Source organism: Morchella importuna (genome assembly GCF_003444635.1).
Source record: "Morchella importuna strain M04M26 chromosome Unknown Morimp01GS004, whole genome shotgun sequence".
NCBI lineage: Eukaryota > Fungi > Ascomycota > Pezizomycetes > Pezizales > Morchellaceae > Morchella > Morchella importuna.
In genome coordinates this window covers 267,792-290,567 of record NW_025763401.1, presented here as the reverse complement: position 1 = coordinate 290,567, position 22,776 = coordinate 267,792, and the positions used below count along the sequence as shown (strand labels likewise).

The 22,776-nt window shown below is 49.7% G+C and overlaps 4 protein-coding genes across 4 annotated transcripts; 2 read left to right on the top strand and 2 right to left on the bottom strand.

The window, feature by feature from the left end:
* Window positions 1-676: 676 nt before the first annotated feature.
* Window positions 677-1,792, bottom strand: LAJ45_02216 (uncharacterized protein; the record flags this gene model as incomplete). The annotated part of the gene is made up of 4 exons (XM_046111808.1): window positions 677-1,026; window positions 1,080-1,212; window positions 1,272-1,693; window positions 1,753-1,792. 4 exons carry the CDS (start codon window positions 1,790-1,792, stop codon window positions 677-679), a joined length of 945 nt encoding a protein of 314 aa, XP_045974708.1.
* Window positions 1,793-6,797: 5,005 nt separating this feature from the next.
* Window positions 6,798-7,807, top strand: LAJ45_02215 (uncharacterized protein; the record flags this gene model as incomplete). The annotated part of the gene is made up of 2 exons (XM_046111807.1): window positions 6,798-7,254; window positions 7,335-7,807. 2 exons carry the CDS (start codon window positions 6,798-6,800, stop codon window positions 7,805-7,807), a joined length of 930 nt encoding a protein of 309 aa, XP_045974707.1.
* Window positions 7,808-9,256: 1,449 nt separating this feature from the next.
* LAJ45_02214 (uncharacterized protein) lies at window positions 9,257-10,419 on the bottom strand (the record flags this gene model as incomplete). Its single annotated transcript, XM_046111806.1, has 2 exons — window positions 9,257-10,059; window positions 10,140-10,419. The coding sequence occupies 2 exons, from the start codon at window positions 10,417-10,419 to the stop codon at window positions 9,257-9,259; spliced, it is 1,083 nt and encodes a 360-aa protein (XP_045974706.1).
* A 3,536-nt stretch (window positions 10,420-13,955) lies between these two features.
* LAJ45_02213 (uncharacterized protein) lies at window positions 13,956-21,645 on the top strand (the record flags this gene model as incomplete). The annotated part of the gene is made up of 3 exons (XM_046111805.1): window positions 13,956-18,371; window positions 18,498-21,506; window positions 21,586-21,645. The coding sequence occupies 3 exons, from the start codon at window positions 13,956-13,958 to the stop codon at window positions 21,643-21,645; spliced, it is 7,485 nt and encodes a 2,494-aa protein (XP_045974705.1).
* Between the last annotated feature and the right edge of the window lie 1,131 nt (window positions 21,646-22,776).

The following is a 22,776-nucleotide window of genomic DNA, read 5'->3' as shown; positions in this document are numbered from 1 at the left end:
CACGGACGCTCAAGAGGATCCTTTCAGCTTGGTTGTGGCAGTGTAACTCAGGAACCGATCACTTACTAATACTAATATATCTGGCATGTTTGTTAAGACCGGAACGGAACATCTTGTGAGACTTCAATAGCCGTAGATTGGGTGTAACCTTAATTTCACTTCCACCAAGACTTTGATAACGTCTCTCTAACCTGATCTCGGCATCGGCCTGTTAAACTTCTTCCTCCCTGCCAACCTCTCATCGGATATTTCATCTCTGGAACGTCTCCATTCCTTGCTTCGGAGCTTGGAATGCCTTGGTATGTTGGCTGTGCATCTTGTATTGACGAGGTTTCGGGTGATGCAGGAACCGATGTTCGAGTTGAAAGAACGACGTGAGGGGGGAAGGAGCCTATTCCCTTTACTTGATCAAGGGAGGTACTCTTTGACTGCATTAAACTAGTTTTAAAACTATGGCACTGGGCGCAGAATATCAATGCTATATAATTGGATGTCGGTATTTATTCTCTGCTCCCCGAAATCATTCATAAAATACACAGTATCATTATAACCCTTGGATAATCCTCAAGATTTAGACCAAGAAATGAAAATATGATAGAATACTGCCAACAAGCTTCGACCATAAAAAGAAAAGGGGCTATTAATGAATTAGAAGAACTCTGAACTAATGATTAAACTAGATGGCTCTACGGCCTCTATATCTCGCGGGTATAAATGGGTTATAAGCCAGAGAAGTGATTGGGGTCTCGACCGCGGCAGCGGTAGTTTCAGCGGGAACCTCTGCTGCGGGTGTTTCCGCGGGTTGTTCAACGACACCGGTTTCTGTTGGAATTTCAGCTGCTGTGGTCTCGGCAGGAACTCCGACCGCCGTTTCAGCCGGAGTTTCTTCGGCGGCGGTCTCACTAGGAGTGTCATCCAGGATAGTCTCAGTAGGAACGTCCTCTTCAGCCGTGGTCTCCGCGGGAGCGTCAGTGGACACTGCATCAGGGGTGTCTTTTGTGATGTATTCGACAGTTGGATCGGTAACTGTAAATAAATCAGCATCATATCAAAAATTCCCGAATTCTGAGGTAACATACTCCACTGTGTCTCAGTCTCGGAAGCACTGGCTTTTTCATAATCCACTTTGGCGATAGTCTCGTAGCGTGGCGGTGCGGATCTCCCATCGCGATCGATGACGACAACTATTTGCACTACAATAACGATAATTTTCTGTCAAACATAAAGTCAATTCATGCACCCCAAGAAATGAAGAGTATAGAGGCAAAAACCTTGTTATTATTCTTCCTGTCTTTATCCCTTTGCTCCTTAGCCCTCCTTAAGTTGGCTTCCACCTTTCTCCGCCTTCTATCATCATTCTTCTTTTTGTCGTCTTTCTTCTTATCATCCTTCTTTTTATCGTCATTATTCTGCTGATCTTGTAGCTTTTTAATCTGCTCCTCCAAGGCATCGATCTCATCCTGGAGTCTCTTTGCCTCTTCATCCGCATTTTTCTTCATTTCATCATACTTCTTCTGTTCTTCGTCTTTTTTACCGGGGTCTTGTTCGATCCGGATCTGAATTAGGATTACTTCAAGTTGTTTCTCTTGTTCTAGCCGGCGGGAGTCTTCTTCTTGTTTCTTAGTGGCAAGTTGGGAGTTGAGCACGTCGATTGTATCTTCGCGTTTAGCGAGGGAGGAAGGTGATGTAGGTGCTGAGAAATATTAATTCAGGTCTAGATCATAAACGCATACCGAAAGAGGTATTACTTACCAGCTTGTACAGATATGACAAGAAGGATGGCAAATATCATGGAAAGATTGAGAAAATGCATCGTGATAGTGCGTGAGTATAAAGACCTTTCTGGTCGAGAGTTCAATTGAGGAGTATGAGAGTGAATGTAAGTGACGCTGTGCCTGACCGCGACAATAGATTAAGTAAAGAAAGAATTAGTCGCCCTAGACGAAAGAAAGAAGAAATCAAGGAAGGTAGATTATGAGTTAAAGTTTTTGTGATTGAAGTAGTTGAATGAGGAAAAAACATAGAGGGAAGGAATGGTATTTATCTAAGTTTCCGATGGAACTACCTGTGGGTCTATAACCTGACCCGTACTCAACAAGCAACTGATGCTTGACATTCACGCATGGACCATCTCAAACTCCAGCACTCAGGAATTAAGCTCAACAGCAGTATCATACTACTGCATTGGTGGCTGTATCACAGGTCAGCACTCGCTACGCCAAGTCAAACTGGGATAAAACGCCAAGCCCGTGATTGGCGCCAGTTCCTTTCTTCACGCCTTCCTGTTTTGAAGGCTTTACTACCATTTCTCCGCATCAGCCTTATGGGAATCTATTACATTTAAGCATATCTTTCGCTTCGTTAGAAGCCGCCCCTGGGCCGCTGTTAGAGATCGGGATTCGAAACCAGGATACGAAGAAGCTTGGTGTTAAGTGTGGTCTTCTCACATCTGAGGCATACTGCAAACCCTCCTAAGTTGGGAGGAAAATCGCTAAGCAACCGAATCGTTTCCAGAACACGACCACTCCACCTACTGATTTCTCGTCTACGACGCTCTACTTATGCCTATTGTGGGATGAAGACATATACATTACTACATTATACGTTACTGGAGTTAAATACATGAAAACGGCAATACAGAAGAAGTAAGGTTCCAAAGATGTTTGTCTTTTGCCTCTCTCCTGCCTTATACAGATCACTCAACTAGCTATGCCTTAACATGATCTGATGAAACTTACAACAAGCATATCGATCGAGCACCACTCTCAAACCTTGGAAGCGAGAAACCGCATGCACCATGTTATTCCAAATAACTAAATAGCCCCTAATAAAGCGGTTGGTCTCGATGACAGCTATAGAGATTTCAAATAGCTAATGCGGGTGGTTCAAACTCCTGTCCCAATAGACAGTCGCGATGAGGTTTGAAGGAGTAGTAGGCCTTGTTGAGTCAGTTCAGTTGGTAACACAAGCAGGACTTCATGCATCCACGATTCTGCCACTTCAACCGTCTCATGATCAGCATACCTGGTTATCCAGATGATTTACGATCAAAAGATCGCACCACCATAGGCTGAACCACGGATCGGATGTCGTTGTCCCCAGTAGCGAGCGTTGGCGCCAGTGTGGTTTGTGTGGTGCCACAGACCGTACGTTGTTTAAATTCCCCAGCACGCACCCTTGTCTGTGGTCTTTTTATATGACAAATTATTATTTCCGGGTGCATGTACGACATTTTGTTTAAGGACGCAAAGCCTAAGAATAAAGTCGCCATGGCGCCAGACTCGACAGACTCTCCTTCCTGGGGAACTTTATATTCCACCACGGGTCTTATTTACCCTCTTAGGTCCAAACTACATCAACAGTCAATAAAATACATGCCTGCATCCGCATTGCCACCTCCGAGAGTCTAAGCTCATCGATACTGATTCCGCAATCTCACTCGGGAAATCCGAAAAACCGCTAGCACACGAATAAGCCTTAACTCTTTATAAAAACGGTGCGAATAAACCAAAGCTTAACACCGACCAAGTCCCGCAAGTTTTGGCCTATTTTCATTCCTGGAGGTTTTTCGGCTTTCGCCAGCTTATACGGTAGAAGAGTTGACTGTATATAGCAGAAGAGAAAGATGCTGCACGGATCCGCTCCAAGTTCTCAACAGTGACGGCCAAGCAGTCACCACATCAGTACGCCCAGGATAGGAGAGAAACTTCAGCGCCTGAAAGTTCATATCTGAAGTCCATCACTTTTCTTGGCCTTTCAGACCCAACAACAATACAACCTCATTCTTTATCGAACTAGAGTAAGTCAACTAGATCAGGAGTGGCTTTATCTCTCTATTCGTCCCTCTTGCGCATGCCGCCCTGGGAGGCACATACTTGCTGATAAATCAAGTGTGTACTATTCAGAAAGTATCCGGAGATGATCAGATTTAAATCTAATCCAAAAAGGTTCAACCCACCATAACAAAATATAACGAAGAGCCAACCTTCCATCAGGTCGACGGGAAGTGGCGAGTAGACATTTTTTTTTTTCTATTGTGAATTCCCATTCATCCTGTCCAGTAAAGACGGTATCGTATATACTATACTGGGGGTATATATGGCGCTCACGGGGGTGTTGGGATATTTGATTTATTTCCATACACAAGACAGCTAAACTCGCGCGAACAATCCTCTTAAATTACATAATTGGCCTATTGCTCGAACAGCAATTGCTTTCAATGCTTTCAATGCGAAGTCCTTTAACCCTGTCCATCGCGGTAGCACAAAAACCTTATTGGTAGATTTTGAGCCGCCGATGCCAAGGAGGATGGCCGAGTTGGTTATGGCGCCAGGCTTAGGCAGTAGTGCCAAGGCAGGATGGCCGAGTTGGTTAGACCCAGGTCGTAGGCGCAATCCTGGGGGTAGTTATGGTTAAAGTGAGGGTACGACCAACTCCTGTGTATATTTACAGTATCAAAAATGTGGGTAAATCTGAGTGAGAATGTGCCGCTTTATCTCCATATTTCAACGAGGTATACGTTAGTGGTGCGGCAGTGGTGCGGCATTGCCAGAGGCTGCGGTAGTCGTTTTATCCATATATTTGCAAATTGGTTTTAGTACTCCTTAGCGTTACAATAGAAAAAATCCCCACACCTCCCACGAGTACTACGTCTATGATGTAAATAAAAAGAGCAAAAGACACCGACGGGTGCGTCTTCTTCGCCAGTCCGAACGAAACCTCAGCAATAAAAAAAAAGAAAAAAAAAAGATGAAGGAGCGTGAGTATTGTAAAAAAAATGATACACCTGGTATGGTGTAGATAAAAAGAACAAAAGGTACATTGATGGCAGCCGCCATGTCTACTACCCCCACCCCTGGATTGAACCATTGACCTTCGACAGGTACAACTTGGCACAACCTCGCGGTGTATCCGGAAGGCGAGTGTTAACCGGTTGGCCACTCGCCCATGTGTGTTATGGGCTCTAAATGATACTTGGACACCAAGCTTTGATTGTTTCACGTGACTAACACTATTAGATGAAGTGCTAAATATGGGGTGCACGGCTCGACTCGTTGTTTGGCGGGAGTTGTTGCTGGTTGCCTCATGGGAAATCACTCGGATTATACCACCCTTTGGGCCTCGCGGTGAAAAGGCCACAACCGTTTAGCCATCACATAGTACGGCCACTCCATATGTACTTTTCTAATGAACTGGTTTCCCATATACGTACCAACCCTCCTCTTGGGCCTGAACTGTGGCCTGGTTAAATTTCTAGCTAGCTAGCTCGGCATGCATCATGAATATCACTTCATTGCGCAAATATAGCGTAACGTAGTCACTGGCCTCAGTATTCCCAACAAGTCCAGAACAATAAATTTGTTCTGCAGTAGGAAAAAGTGTATTTCACTGAGTATTTTGTACGAGACAGACAAGCCTCTCCTCTCCTCGCCCATGGGTGTTCCTGAATGGAAATGACATTTAGGCGCCAAGGCTTAGCTCCAGTAGCGCTTTGCTGTTTCGGGACTCGAGCACTAGTGTCCTTAGTCAACTTTCAACTTTCAAGTCCCGTCTATAGCGAATCGCACATGCCAATGGGGAGAGTTTAATTTCAAGCCAGGGGGTGTTAGGACTATTGAAATAGTGTGGATCTATTACTTATGCTTCTGAGAGTCTGTCGAGAGTCTGTCAACTCTAACTCTAGGTCTCTCTAGCAACAAAAGCGCAATAACTACATGTACATGTACTTTCCAAAAGACTCTGCAATTCAACCCGGTTCACTTCACCTAGCTCCTCAAGCGCGAGGCCCCTTATATTCTACGGGACTACACGAGTGAGCGCATCAGGGGAAAGGGTCTGGCCGAAATTACTTTAAGTGCAGCAAACCAAAGGGGAAGCTAGGGGAAAGGGAGGGGACACTGATACAGGCTGGCTCATGGTAAGGCTCTTTCGGGGCGGCATGGTATTGTTATATTACACTGAATCAATGAAAACAAAACTTAGTACCATACAGCAACAGACGGCGCCCAGCACGCCGCCAAGCACAGTACGAAGCCGACCCCTTTCTATGAGAAAGAGCCCATCTACCATCAAACCCAATGGCCACCACAAATACAATACCAATTCCCCAGCTACCAAATCCCCTACTAGCGCGTCCCTAAGTGAATCTCAAAGAAGAGCTCGCACCTTACCCAAAGAAGCCATCCCAAATAAGTCCAATTAGAGCCAAACAGCAGACTAGCACGCAACCATTTAGGGCCAGTTTCACCTATTCTGGCACATCTCTTCAGCTGAGGTCTCACGGGCCAGGCACCAAAAACAATCTCAACCAAGATCTCGCCATCCCGCAGCGGCAAACCTGTTTGAGTCCTTGCCCCAAGCAGTCGGAAGCGAGGGTTAGGGCTAGCGAGTGGACCCTTGCGCCAATCGTTACCGCGCGCGCTTGGGATAAATTTAGGATGACGTCGAGCTAGTGGGAATCAAGCGAGTTTCGGCTAAGGGTTAGGGGACGAGCCTGACCCAACCAATCTTGAAATACAGCGAAATGGTCGACAGGTTTTTTGGGGGACAAAGACGTACAGGGACAGGGGATAGCTTTCAAGAATGCTGTTCTGGCTGTAGATCGATCTGGGGATGGGACGAGTATATAGGGTGAGACGTTCCTGCAGTTTGGGGATTTTGGAACATTAGTTTCAGCATTTCAGTATTTCAGAGTTTAGCATTCAGTATTATTACGATCAATATCTAAAGGGCAATCTGGAATTGCACTTACAGTAACGAATAGTACCATATCTACAACCAGTAATAAAAAACCAGCCATGATATCTCCCTACCTCCTCTTCCTCCTCCCCGCCCTCTCCCTTGCGCAGCAACAGACACGCTCCGACACCCGCACCCTCACCGTGACCAACAACTGCCCCTACACCATCTGGCCCGGCCTACTCACATCCAATGGTACCGGCCCCGCCACCACCGGCTTTGAGCTCGCGGCCACCTCCAACCGCTCCGTGACCGTCGGCTGGGACTGGGTTGGCCGCATCTGGGGCCGCACAAACTGCACTTTTGGCGCCGACGGCGCTGGCTACTGTCTTACGGGCGACTGTGGAAACAAGCTTGAGTGCCAGGGCGCAGGGCAACCACCGACGACGCTGGCAGAATTCACGATCAGTGGGAGTGGGGAGCAGAGTTATTTCGATGTGAGCCTGGTGGATGGGTATGATCTGGATATGAAGATCACACCACAGTATCAGAACGGCGAGGGGAATAGTCCGTCTTGTAAGTTTATCCCTTTCGGCCCCCAATACATAACGGTCTATAGCGGAAGTCCATTTTGCTGACTTGACTTGATATAATAGGCGTAATGACCTCCCCCGTTGATGACAAAGCCATCACACACTGGTGTCCCTTCGACCTTCTCGTCTTCCCGCCTCCAAAGTCCCCGCGTGACAGTGCGGCGTTCTGGTACCCCGATGACAACCTTGAGCGCCCGCTGCTCTCCCCGTGTCTGAGTGCCTGCGCGAAATGGAACAAGCCCGAAGACTGCTGCAAGGGGAAGTGGGATGACCCGAAAAAGTGTAAGCCGAGCTTGTACAGCAGCAAGGCGAAGGCAGTGTGCCCAGATGCATACAGTTATGCGTATGATGACCATCTGAGCACATTTACCGTGCCGACGGGACAGGGCTTTGAGGTGACGTTTTGCCCGGCGGGAGAGAGTTCGGATATCATGATGGAGAGGGGGGTGACGTCGGGAGCAGCGGGAGGGTGGAAGGGTGGGATGAGCGCGGTGTTGGCGGTGGCAGGTGTGGTGGGTATGGTAAATATGTTGTAGATGTGAGAGGATTGGACTGAAGTGGAGTAATTCTTTTGTTTGGGTAATAGTGGGGTTAAAGGCGTTTTCTTTTTTCTTTTCCTTTGTGGTGTGATACCCTATTAACGATGTAATCTTTAGAGATCGATAGATCAACCCATTAGCTATAGACGGTCAGGAATAAATAATCTCGATCATTTAATTTTGGGGTGTTCGTTGTACCGAGTGATAGCCTGTGACTGCATCTACCCACCCCATTAACGTCTTAGACAGAATTGCAGTCGGCGCAATGGTGTAATGGCATGGCACAATGGAAAAGGGGAATTTAAAGGATGAGTTGAAAGTAACTAAACAGGGGCCAAAAGAGGATGAAACTGTTTCTTCTAAAACGCTAGAGAGCTCCATGACGGCCTGCCAAGCAGGAATTGCGTTCAGCTAAGCATACATAATCATATCTTGAGAGCCGGTCATGCACTATTTCGATTAATGCGACTGACCGTCCAAAAGATTACATTTAGAAAACCGTTTTGGTTGTAATGTGATATGACTTGGAAGTGGGTTATTCTTAGTCTCGTACCCATCCCGTACTTGCAGCAAGCCGCCCACCAGATGAAATCAGACAGGCTGGGGAGGAGCCTAGGCCACTCTGTGCTGTATATACGAATGAATTATCTACCAACAAATGGAGGTGAGTCATAATCTATCACTCGATACCTCCAGTAACTCCCACTAAGTCGACCTCGACCTCGACCTGAGTATAACCTGGGATAACTGCTTCACTTCTGTACCAATGTCAACCTTCTCCGTCGGCCACGGTTTTCAGGGAAGAATCCAACACACACCCGCACTTCCTTCGTCTTGGTGGAGATTAGCGTGCGGCACAATGCCCATATACTGAAAAAATACGCAAGAGCATGATGTATCTCAGTATAGGCACACTCCAAACACGGATAACACTAGCAACTGCTTACAGGATCCCCTCAGGTCTTTGGGTGCTGGGTCGCGTCTTTATAGACAGTATGGCAAACACGAGATATCATTTGGGTGTGCCAGTGGAAGACCTTGATCAGCGAGTCTCGATGCTACAGGAATTTTTCTTAGCCGTTGATCATGGGCTGAGGCTACCTATTAAGAGGGTTTCATTTATTCCGTGACGCTGGTCTGACTCTCATACGCGGCACGAGGTCGATATTGATTGGTATCTCTTGTTTGTGCGCAGTTCCGGGCAAGGGAATGGTGCTTAACAGGGCTTGATTTAGTTACGAAACCTATCTCAATAATCAATTGCAAGCTATATACAAGCCGAACCTTATACCCACCAGCTATTATCGGGTTGGGGTTTAAACCTGACTACATGTATGGTTCAAGCTAATGGCTAATCAAGTATTCACAGGGACAAACAAACACAGAAAATAACTTCGAAAACCACTTATTTGTGGTCGATTGTGTATATATACACAATTCCACCACTTACAAGCTCGGACTCGTGAGGTTCTTCACCCCCGACACTAACATTCTCGCTGCCCCCAACTGCCTCTTCAAGTCCTCCTTCTCCACATCATGGGTATCCTCCACCTCGCCCCACCGTCCGGTTTGGAACCTCACCTCCACGCTCGCCGCCTCCGCCGCCTCCTCCGCGCCAAACACCTTCTCCCTCCCCATCGAGAACTGCATCTCTTCACTCCACTCCGCCACCAGCCTCGCCGCAATCAACAAACTTTTCGTCGCCAGCACGGCCCTCTCCAGCCCCACCAGGTCCCACACCCCCAACCTCTCAATCCAGCTCCTAATCACATCCCTCGTCTCCTGCGGCTGCCCCTCCACCGCAATCAACCCCTCATCCCCGTCGACTGGCACAAGCTTCACCCCCGGCCATACATTCGTAGTCATAAACGCCGTAATCGGCCTCGCGGACTCCTCCTGCATCTCGCGCAGTGACTTGCGCCCCTCCTCTGGGGGCGTCGTCGGCGCGAAGCACAGCAGCGTGTCGGTGTCGAGGTACCGCAGGAGGTTCTCGACGATGTCGTCGCGCTTCGCGACGCTACCAGCAGCGGGAGCGGCGCCCTCGGCTTCACTGGCTTGTAGGTCGATGGCGCGCGAGGCGAGGCCGGTCAAGGGTATGAGGTAGGACTTGAGGGCGTCGGCGGAGGTGCGGAGCAGCGACCATTCGAGGGCGATTGCGGCGGCAAGGATGGGCTTGGTGCGCGGGATGAGGATGGGCTGCTTGGTGGGCGTCTTGAGGGGGCGGGTGTCGAGGTTGATGCCCAGTGCGCCTGTGAAATGGGTTCCCGTGCTGTTAGCTACTCGCTGCTGTGGTAGGAAAGACCGCAGTACGGGGAGAAAGGTCGCGAACCATTTGATGACTCAATGACAGACACCTCCTTCCAGAAACGGCCGCCTTTCGCCGACAGAAGAGTGTTTTCGGCGCGCTCGAGCTTTTGGCGGCGGCGGAGGTCGGCGATCTCGCCGGCGGGGAGTGGCGGCTTGGGTGGCGGCCCGTGGGCGGTTATTGGGAGGGGCGTTGCGTAGGCGGGAGAAGAGGTGTGTAGGAGACATTGAGAGGCCGGGAGGAAGGGCCGGGTGCTAGCTGTTATACGTGTGCGTGCTGCAAGGCGTGGGAGTAGGCGGGACATGTTTGTGGTATTTTTGGTGATGGTGAAAAATGGTGGTTTGGACTCTGGAGATTTCGGGGATTTATGGGTGTGCCAAGACCGGTGTGGTGGTGGTCATGGTGCCATCGCTGCTCACTCGGCCAGAGAGCTGGCAGCTGCAGATCTAGAAGAAGAGCGAACAGAAATGATTTTGATTTTCGGAAAAGGCTCGATCATGAAAGTAGGATAACCTCCTAACGAGATATTTGATGGTTGAAAGGAGACCTGAACCCTCAATTGCGATGCCATTAGCTAGATATGGGTGGTAGCTGCGAGTGATGGTGCATGCATGAATGCATTCTTCTATCCCCTCTTGACGCCCAAAAACCCTCCTTTCCTCTTTCATAATTGAGGTCTAGATGCGAGGAATAGGGCGTGAAATCTAAAGGTGAATGAACAGAAGACTGGTAGTTTACTGATCTCCATATAATTACACGAATTGAACTGACAGAATATATCAGGAGACGGAGGTGGGTTCAGGTCCTTCGCTCTTATGATCGCATAGAAACACAGCAGGTATGGAGTAGAGTAAACACCTACCCACGTGCTCCTAACTGCATGCCTCCTAAGCTTTCCCAGACAGCACTACATGTATGTATCAAAGATTCACGACGCATGGAGCTCGCGTGTATCCGTGCGTGGGGAAGAATTCAGGCTCAATGAGCTGAAAGTGCTCACATTAACCGCAGAGATCCTCAGTCTGCCATATGAGGTACTAACTAACCTCCACCCAGAGTTTCGGTGCAGCAAAGCTAATGTGAGTCGGGTGTGTAGATCACTCAGGAACAACAGCGCAGGTGGATCAGCAGCGCCCGCAACATGTCTTGCAGCCGGACAGACACTCTACCTACTCTAAGGGACATAGGCACATAAAGCATTTACATACTTCAGAGTGGTATGGGGGTGCAACAGGTGAAGGTTACTTCTTCCACGGACGTCGTTCATTCATTCCTCTTCATGCGCAGCTGAAGAAGGAATGCAAACCGTGGCACTTGGAGCACTGGCTATGAAACGTGGCTCACTGGTACAGAAACTATAAAGAAGCTCTCCTCCACGTACATACTTGTATCTTCTGATCTCCTTTGTCTTATCTCACCTTGTCGGCTTACTAGAGTGGAACACCATCCATAGTCATCGGGCCCAGCATCCTGCAGGTAGAGAGTGTGTACATGTAGCTACATGTTCTACTCTGATCTAGGGCGTGAGATAGATAGCCATGATAAGTGCTCCCCGTAACTGACCCCTCTTTCAAGTGTCTTTTTTTTGATGACATGCAGGCAAAATCCTCTCGTTGTTCATGTACCACAAAGTTTGGGAAACGGAAACCTGGGTGTGGAGTTCTTTGCACTGTGTTGCTGTAGCAACACTTCGCCCACGAGGGCTGCAAACTTCATCACGTTCAGGCCTACCAGAAGTTGTATTTGCTCTGGATCCTGCTCTGGCCGGTCGGATCTCACAACAACGCGTCTCAACAGCTCTCACTCATTTGCCCCTCTCCTCCCCCCAATTCCATGCCTCATATTGAAATGAGTGCTGCTGTCCCAAACGACACGGTACGGGTAGCTGGGGGGGAAGGGAGGAGTGCAATCTAAGGTCCACCACCTGCAAATTGAAGAGGAGTGGAGCAAAAGTGCGTCATCTTGCTGTGCTTGTCTGATTGATCGAAAAAAAGAACGCACCAACCAGGTGGAAAGGGCAGCACGGTCCAGTCTGGAATGCAATGAGGTGCCAAGTTTCTTCACAACCTCCATCTTATCGTGGCTTTCCCACTCCCGTGATTCGTCACCTGGAACGATGCCCGATTCAACCCTGTAGAAATGTGAATTGAAGCTCTGACCGGTTGTCAGCGCAACCGAGAGAAAAAAAAGTTGGATCAGTTTTCTGGCTGTTCTGCTTTGGCCTTTGGGAAGGGAAGGTGCCTAGTACGGTATTGTAGTTAGTAGCAGAGGGAGGTAAGACGCGAGTAAACAAACGCTCTCCACCACCCCCACCACCCAACCCGCTCGCTGCCCACATCCATCAGAGAAACGCAAAACAACTCTCGAGCAGGGCCTTGCTTGTTGTTGACATCAGCTGCCTGCCGGAAAGAGTGAGAGCTTCCCTTTCCCTCTAACCTATCCATCGGTCCCTCTGGTCGTCCACCATCCGTACCTACAGGTGTCGGCTCCTCCCTCCCCCACCCCTGACATTACCGGCGACACGTTTTTTTTTTTTTTTTTTTCCTTTGCATCTTGGGAAATCGTGCATATACATATCTATCTAGTGCCGGATTCCGCTGTGTCCGCTGTCTGCCCGTGGAACCTTCGATACCTAGAGTACCTACCTACCTACTAGCAAGGGGCCTGCATCAACGGTAAGGAAGGAACAGAGAAGCAAGAGCAGAGAGAGAGAGAAGGGAAAGAAAGAAAGGAAAGGAAAAAGGGTCTCTAATCATAACTAATTTACAATAGGTAGGAGAATAAAGAAGATTCCGTTGACAAGCGTACGAAAAAGAAAGGTCAAGCTGAGGGGAGAATCAAAAAAAAAAAAAAAAAAGTGTCCCATCCGTTCTGAGCAGTCAATTCCGTCAGGCATCTTCTGTTTTTGAATTCAAATCCCCTGCTGTCTTTCCTACCCTATCCTACCTATCCTACCCTATCCTACTCTATCTGTATTCCTTCTCCAGGTCCCTAGCTGCCAAGCTGCCACGTCGCTGCGTTTTGGAAATAACAGAGCAGGAGGAAGAGGAGGAGAGACCCTCTCTTACAACAGACAGACCCAGCCAGCTAGCTAGCTAGGTAGCTTCCGGGCCAGCCTCAATATCAAGAACACCATTCATTCGCCAGGAACACATCCGAAATCCCCATCCCTACAACGCCTGGGGGGACGAGATAGATACATAGTTGCGTCCCAGGTTGAAGACTTGCAGCGATATACCTCGAGGGTTAAATCTCCCGCGTTACGTTACGTCAACCTCCTTCAACAACCCGCGACCACACGCGGCCCCGCTCCAATTCGACCGAGTGAGAGTGGGGTGGTAGAGGTTGGACACGATAATTAAGAGACATAGTGGAAGAGAGAGGATAGAAGAGGAGAAAGAGAGCTCTACATAGAAGCTAGTAGGTAAATATTTTGTTCTTGTCTACACTGTAGGCCCATCGATTCATTACATCGTGACACCCAAGTGCGTGCGTGCGGCTCTAGAGCTCTAATTGGACCTTGTATTTTTCTAACAATAACAACACCATTACCCAATATTCACCATCGGCCTATCAATTGTTTCATTGGCTGCTGAGTTTCTGGGAGAGCTTGTTACGGGGGCTCAAATAGTCAGCCGATCCTACAGTCTCGAACTAATCTATTAATCTTTCTTGGTACTTTCTTTTCGAGCTCTCTTTTGAACACCCCCCAGCTTCTATTCTCTCCCTCCTTCCCTACCCCCTCCCTCCCCCCTTCTCATCCCCCCCCCCCCCCCAGGCATTGTTAACCAGCTAGTCCGCTCAATGAGTAGTAAACCGAAATCCCCACACTACCCAACAATGGTAGCCCCGCCCACAACCCCCCGAAAAGCCGCCGCCGACCCAGACGACAACATCCCATGCAAGACGCCCTCACCGCGCTCGTCAGCCTCGCAGGCACCCCCGAACCCCCGCCACAACGAGGAGGAAGGAACACCGCGGGTAAACCCCCATGCGAACGTGTCGAGCCACCCCTTCAAAGGGTTCGGGCTCAAGTTCATGAAGAAGGCTGGCGGTCATGGCGGCGACGACCTCGACGACCGGCTCCACAGGAAGACGAAGGAGCAGATGGAGCGGGCCAAGAAGCTGGACCTGGGCCCTGCGCTGGGCCCGCACGACACGGTCAATGTGCGCGAGCGGGTCAGGAAGTGGCAGGCTGCCGGGGGGGGCGTTGTGAATGGGGACCCTGTTGAGATGCCGCCGATCACGCCGGCGACACCGTCGCCTCCGGCAGCAAGGAAGAGGGGCTTGTCGACTGCGACGGCTGAGACGGATCATTCGCCGCTAGTTCCGCCAGATGTCATCATGAAGGAGCTGCGAGAGGGGTGGGAGAGCGCTTCTGACGCTGATAAGCAAGCGGAGCGAAGGAGAGCGAGGAGTAAGGAGCGGGAACGAAAAATGAAGCGTCGGAGAGACCGGGAGAGAGGGCTTAATAAGGACTCAAGCGTGGGCGCTCAAACTGAGTACGAGGTGGAGGTCATGTTTGGCTCGGAAAAAGAGGCTACCAGTGGTGTCAGCAAAAGCATAGTCTATGACGACGACGGCATAAGGATAACGCCCGTACGTGTCAAACGACGAGGCTCCGGGAGTCGGAAGAAGAAGAAGAAGGACAAAGCAGCGGCAGTGGAGGTGCAGACCGACAATGACGGCGGCGGAGGCGTGAAGGTCGAGCCCGAAACCGAGGTCGAGGAAGAGGGCGGCGGTGTGAAGGTAGAGGTTAAGGCCTGGGAACACGATGATGGCATCCGAATATACACCACCAAGCCCAAGACCCCCGTACCAAAAACTCCAGTCTTCGCAAGGGTCCAGGGAGGTACCCGTCAGAATTCGGTCCGGAAGGGCGAGAAGAGCGTTCGCGCACGGAAGGAAGAGTTCGAGGCGGAGATGAAACGGGAGAGGAAGGCCACAAAAGAGTTTGAGGGGCTGGTCAAACAGCAAGAGGCAGATGAGGCCGAGGAGAAGCTCAAGGAGGAGAAGCTTAAAGAGGAGAGGTTGGAACGCGCCAAGAAATACGAAGATGCAACCTCTTCGAAAGACGATTCAAATAACAACATTGAAGGTTCCACAATTGTAGGGGACACTGAATCGGCAAAGAAGAAGTGGGAAGAATTCAACGATGATGACGGCATCCGGGTCAAGCCATTGAAGAAGGGACGCCGAAAGAAGGGCGCCTCATCGGAAAAGCTGAAGAGTGAAAGGGAGGCCAGCATCCCCGAAGAAAGCATCGCAGAATCAGAGACGGAGATGGAACAGGAAAAGCTAGAGGAACAGCGGCGGAGGGAACGTGAACTCTCTGAGATTGAAAGCGAGCGTCTACGCCAACAACGCCAAAAAGATAGAGAGAAGCTCGAGAGGGAGCGTCAACGTGTGCGTGAGCTCGAGAAGCTGGAGCAGGTCCGTTCACGTGAGCGTGAAAACGAAAGGCTTGAAATGGAGCGTGAATTGGAGGTGGAGAGAGCGGAAAAGGAGCGTCTGCACCAAATCGAGCTGGACAAACTTGAGAAGGAAAGAAAACGTCAACGGGAACTCGAAAAAGCGCTAGAGAAGGAAAAATTGAAAAGGGAGAAAGAAAAGATACGACTGCGTGAAAAGGAGCGGGAAATGGAGGCAGAACGGAAACGTGAACGGCAGCGGATGAAGGAAAGAGAAAAAGAGCTGGAGAGAGAACGAGATAGGGAAAAAGAAAAAATGAAGGAGAAGGAAAGGCAACGGGAGAAAGAGCGAGAGCGAGAACGGGCACAGGAGCGCGAAAGAGAGAAAGAAATGGAGAGGGAGAGGGGGCTTTTACGTGCCAAAGAAAAGGAGCTAGAGCGCGAGAGAGAACGTGAGATAAGGCGGGTGAGGGACATGGAAAATCAACGGGAGATGGAACGGCAACGGGAAAGGGAAATGGAAAAAGAGATGCAGAGACGAAGGAACGAAAAACGCAGGAGAAGGGAAGCTGAAAGGCAAAGGCCTGCTGGTTCCGGATCCGAATTGGATGAGGATTCTGCATCAGAGCCTGAGTCCGCGCCCTTTAAGAGTACAAAAACAACTCCAAGGCCTCGAACCCCCGAAGACCCATTAATGGAATTTCTCAGGAAGGCGGCAAAACGAGGCAGCCCACGTCTTTCAAAAGATAGGAGCTCTCTCGACGATAAGAGCGAACAAACATCGCATAGAGACTCGACCGCACCCCTTGAATCTCCGAAGCGGTGGGAGTCACGGAAAGAGAAGAAAACGAGAAGTGCTTCCGCTACGCCAACACCGAGTACCCCGTCTCCCAAACCAGCTGAGGAGGAGAATTCCCCGCCCCCAACTCCGGGCTTTACAAACGAAGACCCCCCCGAAACCCCTACCATTCCTAATAGACCAAAGAGAACCAAAACTAAGAGCAAGAGTTCGATTCATCCTCCGGAAGCAGATAGACCAACTGGTATATCATCTAGGTCGGTTTCCTCTCAAGAAGACGTATCATTGAAGGCGAAACAACCAAGTGTAAGGTCCACACCTCAACTAGATGAGAATTCCACCGTCAAGGATACAGCAGAAGAAAGACCCTCTACAGCTCGGTCAGATGGATCTTCCAGATCATCACGATCATCTGTACTTCCTGCCAATAATCTCCCGCCGATGCCATTGAGCCCGCCAGCTGTAAAGCCTCTTAATCTTTCTCCGAAAAAGAAAAAAAGCGATAGCGGGAACCTTCTACCAAAGGTTTCATCAGCAGCTAGCTCCTTCTTTAAAGCCGTTAAGGAAGAATTTCAGGCTGCTTCTGCGCGGGCCAATGAACCATCTTCCCCATCTTCTTCTTCAAGCGATTCTTCGAGTGATGGTGAGAGTATAACAGATGTTATGGAACGTCGGACAGAAGCGCCAACTAGGGAGAAATCTGTGTCCAGGCCAAAGAAGGAAGATACTGAATCTGAATCGGACTCCGAGTCGGACACAGAATCTGAGTCGGAGGTAGAAGTCAAGGAGAAGGTAAAGGTAGATGACAAGAAACCGGAGGTGAAGGAAGAAGAGCCGGAAGCACCCGAAGAGAAACCTGTATCCAGGTCTTCATCGCTGAAGAATAGCCTCAAACTTCAAGACATTCCATCACTTCCCTTCCCACGAAGAAGTCTTCGCAACTCTACCTCCCCGCCCAGACCTAAAAGCCACAACCGGTCGCGCACCGAAGGGTCGATCAAATCTACTCGTTCTGTTTCTCAGGATTCGGCTTCCATGGTTGGGTCTGAACATGCGAGAACAATTTCACTTTCTTCCGTGGCTACAGTTAAGCCTTTAAATATCACGCCAAGGCCAACTCCCGTACTAAAGTTTGATCCTGTTTCTCCCCCTCCCCAGCCACAGCCACAACCACGATCACAACCACAGCAGAAGAGACATGTGGAAGTGCAATCTGTCCCGGAGAAGGATGCTCAAGAAGAGACCTACACACCAAGTATCCTCTCGAAAGGCGGCAGTTTGAAACGCAAGTTCACCAAACATGAAGACCTTATCTCCATCCTTTCGGCGCCAAAGCCTGGCAAAAGCCTCCGATCTGCGGCCCGGTCCAGAAGCCATCGTACTAAGGGCAAGAAGGCAAACAGAAAAGTTTCTACACTCACTGTCACTGACCTCATGGATGAGATTGCAGCAGAAGAGGTGAGGTATATGAGGGAGCTTCGAACATTGGTTGAAGATGTTGTTCCTGTGCTTTTTGCAACTGTCCTTGAGCGAGCCGATGATGTGGTAAGGAGGAGATCCTTAAACCGTGGTCGCGGCCATGAGTATAGTCCTTGGAATGCATTTGGAGCAAATCCAACCAGACCAATAGTGGACATGGGTATCTCCCTTGAACGCCTTAAAACCATGCATGAAAAGATGCCGAAGAACCCAGATGACCTTCTCATTTGGGCCAGAGACGTAAAGAAGGTATATGAGGAGTACTTGACTGTTTGGCGCATGGGATTCCAGGATGTAGTCGTGACTCTAGTTTCCCATGTTGAAGAGGAGTTCGACGATGAGGCCTCCCAAAAACAAAGAGATGATGCTGCAAGGAAGGACTTGGAGCTGCTTTACAGCTTCGGGGTAGCTCCACTCACTCCTTCTCCATTTGAGGGTGATCCTTCAACCTGGGCCATGCCGCCTCCACCACCTCCAGAGCTTGAGGAAGAGGAGGAGAAGGTTGATGTAGCGTTCTTACTGAAGAGACCTCTTGTAAGGTTGAAGATTTTGGCCAAGCTTTTTAAGGTAATTCTCTCTAATATTATCCTACCAAGGCCATACCAATCGTGGTCAACATGTGGGGCCCAACACATACAAAACTCTTTCTGTTACAAGGGCATTTATAACTAACCCAAAACTTACGATGTATAGCGAATCAATATGCTTTGCCCTTCTCCACTTGCGGTCTCGCTCGCATCTTCATTTCATTCGTTGGTCACCATGGCCCGCCGGAAGATTGCTGAAGAGAAGGCACGCATTGAAGATGAGGCAGCGGCTTCAATAGACGTTGAAAAGGCATGCGAAATATACAGCTTACTGACCAAACCCGACGTTTATTTGGATCCATCCAAACGAGTTCGGGCACGTGATAGCTTCTGGATGAAACTTTATCATTCCTCTGGACGTGTGATACAGAGGAGTGTTGAATTGATTCTCCGGGACCCAGCTGTGAAGGGCAGACCACATGGAGCTGAAATTCTCATCTGTGAATTTGGTGCTGGTGCGGAAAAGTGGTTGCTCTTTACACCTATCCCCCTTGCTGCTATTTCTGCCAGGACGGGTGATGCAGCTGGCGAAATCGTTGTGATGGTTAGAGGGGCCGTGGGAACGCCGGAGGAGTGGAAGCAGGTTCTTGTTTTGCAGTCTGCCACAGCGGCGGGCTTTGAGTGGGTCCAGATGCTGGGTCTCATGCCTGTTCCACCAGAGGGGCCATTTGGGGGCCAGGTTCATAAACCTACTGTCCTTGAAACGGTTATCGAAGAATCAACCATTGCCTCCGCTTCACGTATGAACACACCTGCCGTAAGTCAACAAGGAAAGCCCGCCATTGATGTTTTTGCATTTATGGAGCCGGAGGGCGAGGAGGAAGCCGGCAAGGACGACAGCGGCAGCGACAAGGACGACAACGACAACGACAACGACAAGGACGACGTCAACGAACCCGAGCCCGAGGACAACGTTGCGGACCCTGAGCCACCTCGGCCGTTGTCTGTCAGGCCGTTATCGGTTACACCCTCCACCAAATCCTCACTCCCCAGATCCGAGAACGCCTTTGGGGTGCCCACTCCCGAGTTTAAGCCAGCAGAAGCACCACCTCGGCCACTTTCGCTTCCTCCGGATTTTGCTGTGACACCTATCACTCCCGGCGGCTACAAATTCTTGGGAGGATTTTTCCAGGTGGTTAACGTTAATGCTGATGGAACGGATAGAGAGCCTGATGAGAGCCATATTTTACTTGCATCACCTCTGAGGCATTCGCCATCCCTACATACCTTGTCGGACTCGGCGAAGGCTGCCCAAAATGAGAATAGGCGTTCTGTTTCTGGTTCCAGCATTCAGCGGTCTCGTAAAGCCAGCAAGCCAATTACTCCAAGACGTTCATCTGTAGCTAGTCTTGAGGAAGTTCATGATGAACGCCCTAGATCTCCGAGCCCGCCGCCAGAACCCAGGGCTTTGGATACTCCGAGAACTCTCAATCGGATGCGCTCCATTCATCTCGATGATGAGGAACGTCCAAAGGCTTTGAGGATAACCAAATCTTCGTCTTTGGAAAACATTCCAGATCTCTCTCCTAGGCCAGAAACGCCAAGCGAACAGACTGAGGAGTCAGACTCTCCCCCGCCAGTTCCAGCTCATAAGTCCAAGAAATCTCGCACACCTGTTACGGAACCTCCGCTCTCTTCTACTCGAACGGGTGCCCCGCGGCGCCGGACATCGAGCCCTCTCAAGCATGAGTACGACCCCTCTTCTCCTTCGGGCTCTGAAGCCGAAGTCGACGAAGATGAGGAGATAGAAGAGATAGGAGAGGCGAAGATAGTTATCGTAGATGCAGTGGAAAGAGTGGAACCTGAGACTGGAGAGCTGGCTACGCAGGAAGAAGGTTCCTCTGGGACCTCGTCCTCTTCTTCTGAAGATGAGGATTCTGATGATGCGGTATCGATCTGTTCCGAGGAAGAGGATGGCGAATATCCTCCGCCTATGCTTTCAATCCCTAGGCGTGTCTCGAAACAGCCGTCCGGTCTCGTCCAGTTGCCAAGGCAGCGGCCCTCTTCAGTGTCGTTGGACAGCACCCCAACTGTCGCGACAACGGCAACTGCTGCTACCTTGCAGGCGCCAGCCCCGGTCTTGAAGTTCCGAGCTTCAGTGTTCTCATGGGCCACCAGTACATGGGAAAAAGTGCATCCGACCGAGTGCAGGATCATTATCACGCCTGGACATATTGAGGGTATTCCTTACTCGGCGCCCTCGCCGCCAGGGACCCCGAACTCTCAAGGTTCCCTTAAAGACATCAAGAAACCGTCCGATACTAGTTTGGAGTCGTGCATGACAATTTTCAATATCGAACTCACTCCTGTCACACCTGTGCGACGTGGGACGGCAGTCGACATCTCAATCCGCACACCAAAGAACTCCAAGTTCGGCGGAACGAGTCTTATGCTACGATGCCGCTCTCCCACGGAGTGTGAGAATTTGTACAATGCTATCAATCTTAACAGAATCTATCCGGCCAACTTTCAACCCCCGTCGACTTTGTTAAGCACACTCACGGTATCCGAGACGAGTGAGACTTCAACTGGCGACAACACTAGTGTCAAGCGAGGTTGGGGAAGTTGGGGTAGGTCAAAGACTTACCGCAACGGGACTTCTAGCGTGCCCGGGAGTGTCATCTCTGGTCAATCTGGTCAATCGGGCCAATCTGAGAGCAGCAACTCTTCAGTCTTTGGACGATTCCTTCAGAAGAATGGCATGCTGAAGAGCTCCCAGCTTGGCTCTATGGCATCGATCTCATCTGCTAGCTCTAACGGCGATGGCTCCCGCACCGTCGTGCTCGATGGGGATCAGATCTTCAAAATCCGTCTGTACCGCCGCGAGAATGCATCCAAGTGGAGGGACCTTGGTAACTCTAGACTCAGTATCATGAAGCCGCCGTCGGGCCATAAGCGTCACAATGCCACCGGCGACGAAAAGAGGATTATTGCAACCAACAAGAAGGGAAACGTTGTCTTGCTGGACGTGGTACTGGGAGAATCATCGTTTGAGAGGGTTGCGAGAACGGGTATTGCGGTGAGCGTGCTGGTTCCCGAAGGAGAAGAGAATGGCACGGGTGTACCCGGGGATGTGGGAGGCCTTGGTGCCAAGAGTGTTGTCTATATGATGCAGGTAAGTCGTCGGGTGTACACTCATATGGTTGTTGTTCGTTGTTTGGTATCATATACTGATGTGTTTGTCTTTTCTACAGATGAAGGGTGAAGTGGAGGCGTCGTACGTCTTCTCGATTGTCGGGAAGTTGAGATATTAGTTTAGTTGTAATACCCTTTTCTTCTTCTTCTTCTTTTCTTTCTCTTTCTTTCTTTTGTGCATAGTAGTTGGCCCACAGGAGGATATATTTTATTTTGACGGCGAAATAACCCCTCTCATTCTTGTTTTGTTTGTTTGTGTTGCAAAAATGGTCTAGTATACAGGAGTTTAGGCATTTTCATTTGGGAAAGGGAGTGGAGTCTGTATATTTTGCTTTGGGATTTTGTTTTGTTACTTTTCTATTAGTGTAATCATGTAGTATTGCGCGGTGGCAGCATTAGTTGGGAGTTTTTTTATTTCTTTTCTTCTTGTCCCTGATCGATGGTATTTTCAGTGAGCCCCTGCGGTTGGTATATACATGTACCCATAGCATCGTGAGCTCTTCTATATACCCCGGCTGCCTCTGACCGCCTTAAGAGACGGCTTATGAGCATAAGTGCCTCTACTCACACCTCCGCCCGTATGTATGTACCGGTACTCTGTATTTCTTCTTCCTAGAACCCAGATTTTAATCACTTACGCTTCGGCCGTATTCACGGCTTATCACATTTTTCCGAGCTTACACATACGTGAACGTTCACGTGCTGCATGCAATGAATGCGATGAACGCATCCGAGTGATTACCCATGTCGCCTACCCACCCACACCCCTGCAGGACCTTATGCATGCTCTGTCGATCACAGCTAACGTCGGGGTTGCACGTTACTACCGGCGCCAATCTTACTGGCCGGTTAGCTACATACAAGTATTTAAAGCAGCAATTCCAATCGCATTTGCAAAATACGAGAAAGCAAAGTTCGGGTATGTGCTCTACATACATGTATTCTTTTTCGAAGCTTTTTTCACCGCGCTGCTATAATGTACATATGCAGCATGGGGAAAACGCGGCACAAACCCCCTGCGAGAATTTATATTATCGATGATCTCATCTCTACTCGTCGTTCATTGTTAGTTACCCCCCCCAGCGCAGCTCCATGGAGCAACTGTAGAGTGTGTGTAGCTAGACCTATCCTGAATAGCTCTGTAGAGCTAAAGGGAAGTCGTAACGGCCGCCTCATATCCATACTTCTAGCACTAGTACCGTCGAGTGGGATGTCAGGTATAAATAGAGCACAAACCCGCCCCACACATG